A 13,216-nucleotide genomic window follows, 5' to 3' on the forward strand; every position below is an offset into this window, starting at 1 on the left:
TATTTTGTCATAACATTGAAGTAGGCTATTATTGATAACAGCCAGGCTATAGTCTTCCAGCCTAACATAGCCTACCTGGAACCATGGCATTGAATGACAGCAGTTGCTGTATTGAAGGTGTCCACCCGGCTTTTTTACAAACGGGAATTTTAGCTTAGCAATAGAATATAAAAACAACTAGAACAAAAGTTGCTAGGTAATAGTGACGTGCATCTTCCACAGCGAAAAAAAATAAATAAAATAAATAAAATTGCGCAGAAATTATACGCCGTCTGTAATGCGAAAGGACAATTTGACCGCTTTGGCCATTCAAGGTAGAAACTTTTGTGAACTCTTTTGTGTTTTGTAATTTTATTAAAATAACAATGTTATAATAAAATATATACACATTTAGGAAAAGTCAGGATATTATAGTTATATGGGTTTCAAAATTGAAAAAGAGTCAAAATGACTGCCTTGGTAGTTCTAGTGTTAAAGCACAAGAAAAAAGGTTAGGAATGTTTCTTGAGCACCAAATCAATAGAATCATGTGACACTGAAGACTGGAGTAACATTCAGCTTTGCCATCACAGGACTAAATGACATTTTAAAATACATAAAAAATGTAAACTGTAATGATATTTCAATGTTACCATTTTACTGCATTTTGATCAAATAATAAAATAATAATCTAATAAACATTTGAACGGTAGTGTATACAGTTAAATTGACTTTAGAATTTCATTCATTTATAGAATTTTAAATTGATTTTTGGACAAAAGAGAAAAGAAAATGTGCATAGTTGCAGATCATACGCAAGACTTAAACCTTAGATTCGCTCCTGCTCACCATCATAGTAGACAATGGCTCCCACAAGTTTGTCTTTCTTCAGCATAGGGAAGAGCTCCAGTGCTTTGCTCTTGCTCAGGACGTAGCTGCTCTTCAGACACTGTGATCCAGCAACCAGGTCGTACATTTTAATGCCGGCCCAGTAATACGGCAGCTGCCACCACCTGTGGAGAACATCAACAGTCCCTGTCACTACTGAATTCAAACATGAATTCAGCAAATGTATTCACTGCACAATCTGCATTAAAATATACTAACATATTTTGAGTACCCTGGTGAATAAGAAAAACTAAAACTAAACCAGCCCAAACTAAATGGTTTGCTGGTCTTAATTGGTTTCCCAGCCTTGTCTGTTTGCTGGTTATAAAGAGGCAACTAGGTAGCAGGGTATATTACTAATTAAAATAGATATGGTTGTACATGTACAAAATTAGAGTTGTCCACTAAGTCTTGTGACATATTTGTTTTAAGTAAAAAAAAAAAAATTGGACAGGCAAATGATGTAATCTTGAGGTTTCTCATTTCTATGACCCTTTCACACTTCTCCGGCTGCTTTAAATATCAGAGCAAGGCATAAATGCCACGAGTAATTAGTAATGATGATGGTAAAGACAGGAAGATCCTTTAAAAACCCAGAATGACAAGGGGCAGAGACTGAGGAGGCGAGAGGTCCAGCATTGATCCACAGAATATTCCAACCCCACCTGCTGCAGGTGTCCATATGAAAGGTTCAATGCCATTTCTGTGAACTTATCAATGGATTTAAATACAAAAACTGTCTTTTATGAATCTAGGATGTCTCCAGTATTTCTCTTTAACTTTCTTCTGTCTAAATCCCATAGTTCCATTCCTTTTTTATTTATGTTTCCCTTTCAATGGTCAGTGTTTTTATTGTAGTATTGTATTATTTTATTGTGTATTGTAATTAGATACAACTGGTTTTCTTACTTGTAAACAGGAAGCATTATAGGTAAAGGTGCAGACAGGTGGGGAGCGATGTTCAGCAAGTTGGCACGTTCATGAAGGGCCTCTTTCACCATCATGTACTAAGAAAGAAGAAATAAATCTGTTAAGCAAAAAACTGTCTGGCTCCAGAGGATTACTGTATACATATTTTCAGGGAAAATCTGAATTGTCGATTTTGCATTTATGTAGATTTATGTTCTAAAACAAAACTTGAAAATGTTGTTAATTAATCTTAACCAAAGATGTTAATTTACTAAAAAAAAAAAAAAAACTCAACTCTAAAAACCCATAGAAAATTCAAGTCTTCAAATTATCCTCATTTAGAGGCTTTATTTGACAGCAAATATTGATAGATGCAATTAATATAAATGTGATCTTGTATTTCAAGGCCATTTTGCTCCCTATTAAATACTTATTAAATCATATTTCAAATAAGCATTTTTAAAATTACATTAAGGTGGCCAACAACCAATTCTTACTGCAGTCAGTTTGAGTTTAAAATTTTAGAATGCTTCTATTTCCAATAATCGATATATCGATAATCAAGAACTTATTGAAACAGTTGATGGTCAAGCTACTGTAAGTTTTGTTTAATCATCCTCCACACTGATACTTCAGATCTGCAGTATCCTACTTAATGTTTGTGCTTTTCTCTGTCTGTCTGATGTGTTTAAAATGTCACAGTGGTGGCGTAAGCGGCCTTGCAATCCTTCTTCGAAATATTAGGGGCAAATAGGGAAAAATGGGGCCTTCACCTGCTCATAATCTAGTTTCATGATGGCTTTCTGCAGATAGCGGACTCCGCCGTGAATGAGCTTGGTGCTTCTGCTGCTGGTGCCCGATGAAAAATCGCTCCGTTCTACCAGGGCGGTCTTCAGATCTGGACGAGGGGGCAGAAAGACAGGTAAGGAACGGATTAGACAATGCACTGGCATTTTAAGACCTTATGGTGCCAAATATTTAGACTGCAGTTGCTGTCATTTACATATGGCTTTCTCCACTATCTGTAATATCACAACATGCTTATTGCACCCAGGCACATTCTGCCTGGCCTCCCGAGTGGTCTAATGAGAATAAAACATCAAAATCCAATATAAATCATCACATTTAAGAAAGTAAGCAAACTAAATTAACACTAAAAATGCATACAGGGCAAATTTATTATTGGATTGAAACTGACCTGCACAATAAACACACTCATTCAAAGTTTCTATTAGTAAAAACTGCAAAACTTTGTCAAAATAAAAAGAGATTACATACTCCGTGTGACAGCGTCTAAGGCACATCCCGAGCCCGTGGCTCCGCCGCCCACCACCAAGACATCAAACACCTCTGTGTTTCGCAGTGTTGAAAGCTGCTCCTCTCTTGTTGGGAGAGCATCTTTAAACGGCACCTTTAGCTCACCCTGTGCTTCAACATATGCCAGCCGAGCCTGAACATATCCAGCAGGTACAAAACAGAAAATAGAACATAAGAGGACAATGTGGTCAAAGTTTTGTATGCGATTAATTGCGATTAATCGTTTGACAGCACTAAATAATAATAATAATAAAGTAAATTAAAACAGATTCATTTAGATTAAATAAGACAAGAAAACATGTCTATAAATGTATAAGAATATAAGACGACCCTGATTATAAGACGACCCCCCCCTTTTTCCAGATGTACCTTTTGGAAAAAGGCTTTTTAAAAACCAAATCTTGTTTTTTCTCAGTAAAACACATTTTGTCTTCAATTATTTTCATATTGCATATTTTTCCTATTTTAATTTTTGTTTTGAAAGTATGGTAAAAACTGGTAAAATGTACCAACAATCACATTTAAAAAATATACACTTTTTGATATACCATAAAAAAAATTTCTGTGAGTCTTATGATCTTGAGTAATATTGTTACTGTAGTCTTCAAATCTGGGTACTGTCTTACGTTTTAAAATCACAAAGGGAGTTTGGTGCCATCAGGCTAACGTGACAGTCACGACTCATGCAGCTGTAAGGTTTTCTGCTTCTTTTGTTTTTACTCGCGATCTTTACAACACGCATTACATTACGTATTTAATGGCACACTCGTTTTATGCGTATTTGGCGCCACCTAGTGTTGTGGGTGTATTATTGACATGTCAAAGTCTAGACCCTGAATAAAAGACGACCGCGTTTTCTCAGATGTATTTCCAAGAAAAAAATATCGTCTTATATTCGGGACAAAACGGTATAACAGACAGCAATATGTGATATGTTATACTTAAGCTTGATATCAGTTTAGGTATTTAAACTAAATCAACTGTTCATTTTCTTATAAAGTCAAACAGAGGGACTATGAAATTGTGAATGAATAGCTGCCAATCTATCGGCCGCATGAAGGCAAAAAAAACGCAAAATTCAAATGAAGAGAAAACAAGCCTGGGCGACGCTAGGTGTCGAGGGTTTTAGCCATAATGAAACGTTTTATTCATTTTTTCGTTAGCATTTGGCCTAAATGATTACATCAATCTGCCCCCAAAAGCCCGTAGGGTCCATTTGACTTGCAAATGACCAAATGAGCCCAGACATTTGCAATTTAGACAGTAATAGCATGTAAAAACAAGATTCAGTAATTAGTGTCTATTTCCAAGGACACACATATTTAAAACATCCGCACAGTATTAAGAGGGGCTGTCCTGCAATCAGGACTAGTGCATGACGGAAACAGAGAATTTCATGCAAATACGCAATCGGCCACGGCAGAGTGATACTTCAGCCAGAGTGTAACAGTGCCCTTGCCATAGAGGAGACAAACAGGCACTCACAAACACACACACACACACACACACACACACACACACACACACACACGCTCACTAAATTTACATTACAATCCCAAAGATTAGCATCTGCCACATGCATGATTGCAAGCAATTTTTGAAAGAAGATTCATTCTTTCTCTTTTGACTTTTGCTTACCCATTTCGGCTGCATTGAGATGACACAAGGGATAAATGAACAAATAAATGGAGAAACATCAGAACAAAAGTTTGTGTCAGTGAAACGCTTAACATGGGTTGCAAATGTGACGTGAAGGTGATCTGATTGACTGCCGCAGTACATCCAATGAAGTCTTGCAGAGTGTTGATGTTGGTAACAAAATTTGAAGATGGTTAGAAAAAATATTTTTTTTATCAATTCTTTAACTGTTTTTTTTTTTTTTGACAAATTAATCGTGTAGTGACAATCTCCATGGAAACCATGTCCTTGAGAGTGCACAATTCTCTCGCTCCCTGTAGTTTCATTGGGATTGGAACAGTTGAGATGCAAGATAATGGACAAAATGGGCTTGGGAAGATTTAAATAAATGACGAGAGAGAAAATCAGGACTCCCATTGCTCTTCAAGGGTCTGTCTTTTTTTCTTCATTTGTTTCAGAAAGCCTTGTTGATTATCTTAATCTACTTGACCTTCCGTTATTTGGTATAGCATCTAAACAGACGAGACCCCTGGGGTTCTTACTAGTTTAAATACGGACAGAACATGGTGTGTTACACACTCCCTGATGGCGTGAATGGGGATCAGATTGTTCATGATTACATATTCAAGAGAGATCCTTTAAACAATGTGTGTATCACTGTTCAAGTGTAATCTCCCTTTAGCAAACAAACCCTGATTTTAATACGGTGGTCTACCCTAGAGAGAGAACGGGGTAAGTTTGGAGACTTGAGACAGTACCTAAAGGTGCAAATGAGGTTTTCCAATGTATCTGGATTTATAGGTCTAATCTTAATAAGATTTGTAGCACTCATTCAAGAAATCTGTCCCATACACTTGTTGACCACATGAAAACAAGAATAAACCTTTATGAATTATAAATAAGGAATAGTTATAAATAGCTATAAATTGATCACTGCTTTAAGATCAAAATACGGGGCCAGAGTTATACTGGCCACCAGGGGCGGACTTACCCATTAGGCAAAGGTAGGCGACCGCCTTGGGCCCCCAAAAGCCAAGGGCCCCCTAAAATGCTTTTCATATAGCGCATTAAGCTATATAAGCTATATTAAGCTTAGTGCATTAAGCGCCAACATGCGAACGGTTGCTGTTTACGGTGTTTATTACCACGAACACATAGGGAACATTCCTGAGTCAGGACAAGACATGCTGTGGTACAGATGGGTGTGAACAGCTGCGGTCTGTGTATTCTGCAGTCTAACCTGTAGGAGTCACTGTATGGATGTGAGATGTGAAAATAAAATGTTTGGTATTTGTCAAAAGGATTTGCCAAATCTTTATATTTAGACGGAATAAGGTAGAGCAACAACACTGATGCTATTTAAAACAATACCTGATTATTCCTGTATTCAAAGAACTGTGATAGGCCGAAGGCTGTTGCTATAGCTCCGCCCCCTATTAGGGTTCCCTTCACTGCCTTTCTGAAAGCCATTGATCCCTGAAACAGATTAAAAAATTAAGAAGATTTTTGAATAAATGCCTTTGGAAACAGAAAACGTTCAGAAAACATCATGTTGGTATCACTTCCTGATAAGCATTTTGCAATGTACTGTGCATTTATAATGTATATTATTAGGATAAATAATACAGTTTTAAAAAAAACTAAGGATTTAACAATATGATGTCATTGTGCTTATGCGTGAAAACAATTAGATCATTATAATTTTTTTATTTTGTTTTATAATTGCCTGTTACTGACTCCTTTCTGATGTCTTCAAATTATACTCAATTAACTAAAATTAGCTATTCTCAAGTTAAAAAAAGAGAAAACATAACCTTTAAAGGACTGATAAAGAGTGTATGTAGGCTATAAAAATAATCTTAAAGAACATATCCAATACATCTCAAGGTTACTTTATGAAAACATGACTGATTTTCTGATAATTATAAAGAAAATACATTGCTATAAAAGTCAGTCATACTGAGAAGCTAAAAAGAAAAGGAAAACAGAATAAAATAACTTCCTTATCACCCCGATCACATTCCCTGACCTTGGCATGATAAAATTAAACAAACCTGTAGCACTTGTTCACAACTCACCAGTGTTTTGTGTCAAAATGAAACAAAACTGATATGTCCAGGACCAGTTTGTGTAGCTAAACAACTACTGTATGAATCTTAAAACTGACTGAAATCTCTGGTGAAGGTCAAAGTAAAGCCATAATCAATCTCTGGGTAGGGATGCAAGTCATTTCACTACATGATACTAGAGGAAGTGAATGAGTCATTTTTACTACACTGCTTGACTTCACGCCTGTCCCGCATGGTCCGTTTATGGCAAACCATGTGCATAGAGAGAGAGGAGCCATAACGTCTGAGAGTGATCTTACAGGTTATTATTTTACAGTTCGTGTACGAGAATCAAGCGAATATGAGACTCCTAGATTGAAGTGTGAACATGTACAGTAATTCAGGCTAAAGTCAGCCTATTACATCTCTACAATCTTACCTCAAACCGTTTTCACTCCATTAGAAAAATCAGAAGAGTTGCCTTTATTCCCAGATCTTAAAGACAACAGTGATGAATACAGACTCATGTAACCCATCCACTCCATCACATGAACTCACATGAACCCTATTATAGACATCGAATCAACCATCACCCATCGAGCTCGTTGCAAGTACATCGTGCGATAACATAAAACAAATACAGCTTTGAATTTAACTTATCATGCAATTTCTATGACATACATTTTAAGAACTGACACATTATGGGCTGGAGCAACAGTGGCTGGCTCGCATCCAAGAACAGATCGGACAGGCTCGACGAACGACGGCAAATAATACAGCACATAATATGCCGAGAACCCTGGTTTTTACTTACTGGTTTTGGCGATGGTGATGATGATGATGTCTAAAACGGAAAATCATGGACAGTGACGGTATCAACTGTGATGTTACAATGTTACTTATTCAGAAATCTAGGAAGTACGATGACAGGAAGTATTTGACAGACAGGTGGATGGACAAATCAGTATAGAGGATTCACATCTCTCGTCCAATCATTTTTAGGAAGGCGTGTCCACTTGGAATAGAAAGGCGTTTTGTAAAACCATCCTTTATGAGGGACGGTGTACAAACACACTTAAGACACTGTTTAACTCTCAGTACTAAATGGATTTGGACCGCATGTATAGTTATGCTGAGTGTATGTTTAGACGAGTATTTGTTGTTTACAGCTAATTTTCTTTCTCTATTATGAAATGTCAAAGAATAGCTTAACTGAGGCACTATATATAGGACAGCATGCACTTTAGAATGTTTACCAAAAAAATGTACATTCTTTGCAAGGCACTTTATCGTGTCAGTTGCACAGGTGAGACTTTCAGCCTAACAAAGTTCAGCGCGACCGCATCAAGCGTCATGGAGCTGGAAGCTGCTGACGTAGCGCTGACGCAGCTCGCTTCAGTCCAAACAAAGTTGCCTCTGTTACAGCGGTGACTCCCTTCTCACAATGGAAACCCTTCACCGCTCAGAGAGAGCAGTGGAATCAGATGAAACACATCCTAATCTATTGAAACTTTCCCTAAGTATGATGCAGGTGAAACAGATATGGCGTCACTACTGAACAGTGTTTCTAGCAGTGTTGGGGGTAATATATTACAAGTAACGCAAGTTACGTAATCAGATTACTTTTCCCAAGTAACTAGTAAAGTAACGCATTACTTTTTAATTTACAAGAGAATATCTGAGTTACTTTTTACACCACGGGAGAGTACAACTGCGACTTCCTAACACCGGAGTTTGTCAAGTTTAGCATGGACCTGACTAACGCAGAAATAGCTGTCACTTCCTCGCTCCCCAGTTTCAGCACCTTTGTGGACACCTACAGTTCCAGCTACGACGTGAAGCCTCCCTGCCTCTACCAAATGTCCCACTCTGGAGATCAGCTGTCCATCAAGGTGGAGGAGATACCCGCACACAGCTACCATCAGCAGCAGCAGCATCAGCCCCACCAGGCTGAGGAGAGCCTACAACATACCGGACCTATATACTATAAACCAGCCTCCCCAAACATCTCCCAGTCACACAGTTTCCCGGCGCCTCCACACCACACGTGGGAAGACAGCGGGTCCCTTAACAGTTTTCATCAGAACTACCTGGCGACTTCACACATGATAGACCAGCAGCGGAAAAACGCGATGTCTCGGTTATTCTCGTTCAAGCAGTCTCCTGTGGACACGCCGATGTCAAGCTGCCAGATGCGCTTCGATGGATCTCTGCACGTGTCCATGGGCGCGGACACCCCGGGTGCGCACCGTGCGCTGGACAGTTTTGCTTTACCGGCACCTCCGAGGAAACAGCACGCTGTGGGTTTATCCCATTCGCTTAACGTCGGACACCCTTTACTGGAAAGCCCGGTGGCCTCACCTCCGGCTAGAGGATCTCCATCCAGCGAAGGTTTGTGCGCTGTGTGCGGGGACAACGCAGCCTGCCAGCACTACGGGGTGCGCACATGCGAGGGGTGCAAAGGATTCTTCAAGGTACACTTTTTTATCTTTTGCCCAAAGTAGCCTACTACACTTATTACAGTCAAAGTCCCACTGGGGTAAATGACTATAGTTCATCGAAGGTCTGAACCTATAACCTTTTGGCTACCTGCCCAACTAGAGATTAGAACAAGAAAATGCATGGTTTAGAACTGATCTACAGTAGCCTAGGCTACCCTTAACTATCTCAGTTGTATTGATTTGACCCAATATGCACCTAGGGACACCTCCGTTCATCTCTGCCACCATTACTTTCGTCTAGAATTAAATTGGTTTGTGCTGAGAGTCGTATCGCGCCTAACCGAGCGTAACGGAACTCCCAGTGGTGACATTAAGACCGCTCTTTATGTCACCGTCGTGATAGAATAATCTCGCTAATCCGACAAGAGGGGTCGCGGAGAGAGCGTCGGGGGACCCCAAATTATGGCTGCCCACGGATCTGTATTTACCGAATGTCTGCTCTGTCCGGCCCTTGAATGTATTACACAGCTTTGGATTGGAGTGCAGGGTTTGAGTGTCCTGTTCCATTGTAACTTCATACTGTGATTGCTGTGCGTTCAAGTTGTCCATGCGAATGGCGAAGATTTACATTCAATTAATACGCTACATGCATGTGCTGTTTCTTTGTAGCGCACGGTGCAGAAAAACGCCAAATACGTTTGTCTGGCAAACAAAAACTGTCATGTGGATAAAAGACGGCGAAACCGATGCCAGTATTGCCGTTTTCAAAAGTGCCTGGTCGTAGGGATGGTGAAGGAAGGTAATGTCGAGTACATTTTTGTTTTTTTCACATGTCCAAGGCATCTTTAAAATGATGCCCGTTGCATTGTATTATCAAATAGATGTGGCTTCATATTGCGGTGCGGTGTGTATAACCAATATATATATATATATATATTTACAGTTGTAAGATCAGCCAGTTTAAAAGGTCGAAGAGGTCGACTCCCCTCCAAACCTAAAAGTCCGCAGGAAATCCCGGTCTCTATGACACCCGTCAGTCTCCTGAACGCCCTAGTGAGAGCGCACATAGACTCCAACCCCTCCATGGCCCGCCTGGACTACTCTAAAGTAAGCATCAAACATTGTTTGCAACGATTTAATGAATTAAGTAATAAATTAACAACTATTCACCATTCAAATTCCAGAAGTAATGATAGAATGTGAGATAGTCTAATTTACACAAAATTATAAGAGACCAAAGTTGCATTTAATCATAAAGTTTTATTTGAACAAATATTGACATTTCTCCAATCCTATTTTCTTTTTGTATTCAATTCTAGTTTCAGGCGAGTCCAGAGTATCATAGTGGAGGAGATGAATCTCTGCACATTCAGCAGTTCTACGATCTTCTCACTGCTTCGATGAGCATCATTCGCGGATGGGCCGAAAAAATCCCCGGATTTACTGATTTGCCCAAATGCGACCAAGAACTGCTTTTCGAATCGGCCTTCCTTGAACTTTTTGTGCTGCGGCTGGCTTACAGGTAAGCAGTCATGATCTAAAAACGGACTCGCTGTTTTTTTGCTGGATCTAAATAATCACTTTAACAATTTTCAGATCTAACCTGGCAGAGGACAAACTCATGTTCTGCAATGGAGTGGTTTTACACAAGTTGCAGTGCGTGCGTGGCTTTGGGGAGTGGATCGACTCTATCGTCGAGTTTTCTTCCAACCTTCAGAACATGAGCATAGACGTCTCTGCCTTCTCCTGCATAGCTGCTCTCACCATGGTTACAGGTAAGACATGTCTGACCTTTTCCAAGTGATACGCAGAATATACAGCGTGTTTTAGACCTCTGACGGACCGTTTCTTATCTCCATAGAGAGACACGGACTAAAAGAGCCCAAGAAAACAGAGGAACTTCAAAACAAGCTCATAAACTGTCTGAAGGATCAGGTGTCCTGTAGTGGAGAGTTGTCTAAACTGTTGGAGAAGCTGCCGGAGGTGCGCGCTCTGTGCACGCAGGGACTGCAGCGCATCTTTTACTTGAAACTGGAGGATTTGGTTCCCACGCCTGCGATCATCGACAAACTCTTTCACGATACCTTACCGTTCTGAACAATCGGCTGAGCTGCGACAAATTCATAAAACCTCCATGATTCCTCGATGTGGCGAACTTGAAGAAATGATATTGCCGGATGTTTTTATTTTTTATTTTTTATTTTTTAAGTTTGAAGCACGGCTGCTTTGGGACAAAAGTGAATAGCTCTGCCGCGGAGGAAATAATATCAATAGAATATTCAAAACATTGCGAATAAAAATATTGTGGAGAGAAAAGGACTATTCTTATGCCTGTTTAAATTGTATTCAGTTATATACTGAGAAAAGTGCGGTGTGGTGGAAATGTATTTGTATTGTTACGCGTCATATTGTTTATGTTACCTGCAAAGCATTTATATACAACTTCTTATGTGTTATGCAAGATGTAGCCTAATGATTTAAGGGATCAAAATCATTTCGACAAGGTACTTTAACCACTAGCTAATTGAGTCATTCTGCATTAAGAATAGAGACTGTACTGAGTGAACAGAAGGATTTTTAAAACTCTATCTGCAACATTTCAGATTTCAGAATGGATAAAAGCATAGGCTACAGAGCACGTTTTTGTGTTTATGGTTTCATTCGTGAATTTTATTGTTATTATGATATGAATCGCTTTTTTACAGTTTAGAAAGTATGCATGGCATTCGTTATTGAGCTATTAACTTTCTCCAGCACTTTGTATTAATTTCATATTGAAATAATGTCCGAGGTTTACGTGCAACTGGTTTAAAATTCTTAACATTATGCTTATATTTCAGATCATTGTTTTCTATGATGTTATGGTTTTTGCACTGCATTCTATGTTAAGCTTCTCTCATCTAGTGTATTGCTGAATAAACATATAGGCTATTATATTTTCTCTTGCTTTGTCAATATGATCTAGGCCTACTTGTGTTCTATTAAATTTTCGAATTTGCTTATGAAAGCGTTTGAAAGGTGAAATACATTATTTCATTAAATCCTAAAACGAAAAAAAAGCATCTTTTCGGCGGCAATATTTATAGGCGGCCTTTCTTCAGAAGATTTACGATTTAGGCTATAGAACAAATAAGGAGGAGTTCTTGAAAATGTCCTGCGAATAATTTCCAATGAAACTGCCACATACTATTGCAAAGAAAAAAAGAAAGAAAAACAGTCACTAAAAGCTCATTAGCCTAATTCTGTACGAAATACAAAGCATTTAAAATGCGTAAAAATACCTTTATGACCGATCTTGTTCAAACGATTTCGACGTCAGCCGTTAAATCGGGAAAAACCATCACGAAGGAAAAACGTTTTCCTTAATTAATAGCCTACTCATTTGCTTTACAGTTTTTACATATAATGTTCAATATTCTCCCCAAATTACCACGATGATTTTGTAGAGCAAGCAACCCTCCAGCTCTATATAATGACAGTAACTGTTCTATCGTTTTACATCAGTTCCGTCTCTCAGTGTAGCCTGAACTTTTCAAAAGGTCATATCTTTATTGAACAGATGAAATAACGAAACACAATCAGGATGCAACAGCCTGTGAAACATTTCAAATGAGAGTGGAGACACACAGGTAGTCAGCGCTTTTACCTCGTTACGATTTGTTCTACAACACCAGAAAGTTTAATGCGGAAAAATGTGAAGGCTATATGCAAAAATCCAGATTTGAAGAATCAATACTTTTACACAAAGGACGTAAATATGGATTTTAAACTAAAGTACAGCATAGATAAAAGGAGATATAGGTCTAAAATGGACCAACTCATTGTCAGAGTTAGTCTTTTTTGATAAAGATTATTAAGTGAAGAAGTCTGTACCCTCTTCCTCTTTTCTATCTTTCCTCCCTCTCATTATTTAGGTGATAAAAATACAGATGAAATCATTTAAGTCATTACAGATTGTTCTGTTTGGTCCTGGCATTCAATTTAACCATTGAATGT

The 13,216-nt window shown here is 38.6% G+C and overlaps 2 protein-coding genes across 4 annotated transcripts in view; one reads left to right on the forward strand and one right to left on the reverse strand.

Annotated features, from left to right (window-relative positions):
* Positions 1–7,696, reverse strand: part of LOC107709740 (glycerol-3-phosphate dehydrogenase, mitochondrial-like) — a 26,778-nt gene extending 19,082 nt beyond the window's left edge. The window contains exons 1-6 of one of the 3 annotated variants that reach the window (XM_016514338.1): positions 7,594–7,696; positions 6,103–6,207; positions 4,732–4,740; positions 3,055–3,226; positions 2,550–2,674; positions 1,777–1,874 (exon numbers count right to left, since the gene is read on the reverse strand). In XM_016514338.1, the coding sequence (XP_016369824.1) occupies positions 1,777–1,874; positions 2,550–2,674; positions 3,055–3,226; positions 4,732–4,740; positions 6,103–6,201 (503 nt within the window). In that variant the 5' untranslated portion in view covers positions 6,202–6,207; positions 7,594–7,696. Of the gene's footprint in view, positions 1–1,776; positions 1,875–2,549; positions 2,675–3,054; positions 3,227–4,731; positions 4,741–6,102; positions 6,208–7,218; positions 7,288–7,593 lie in introns of those variants that run through there. The other 2 variants (XM_016514339.1, XM_016514340.1) reach the window with 2 other exon arrangements.
* Positions 7,697–8,321: 625 nt separating this feature from the next.
* On the forward strand, positions 8,322–12,134 carry LOC107709734 (nuclear receptor subfamily 4 group A member 2-like). Its single transcript, XM_016514328.1, has 7 exons — positions 8,322–8,361; positions 8,463–9,253; positions 9,890–10,019; positions 10,164–10,327; positions 10,540–10,742; positions 10,817–10,995; positions 11,082–12,134. The coding sequence occupies exons 1-7, from the start codon at positions 8,322–8,324 to the stop codon at positions 11,315–11,317; spliced, it is 1,743 nt and encodes a 580-aa protein (XP_016369814.1). The 3' UTR covers positions 11,318–12,134.
* The last annotated feature ends 1,082 nt before the right edge of the window (positions 12,135–13,216 follow it).

Source organism: Sinocyclocheilus rhinocerous, unplaced genomic scaffold (assembly GCF_001515625.1).
Source record: "Sinocyclocheilus rhinocerous isolate Xijiao unplaced genomic scaffold, SAMN03320098_v1.1 scaffold4039, whole genome shotgun sequence".
Classification (NCBI taxonomy): domain Eukaryota; kingdom Metazoa; phylum Chordata; class Actinopteri; order Cypriniformes; family Cyprinidae; genus Sinocyclocheilus; species Sinocyclocheilus rhinocerous.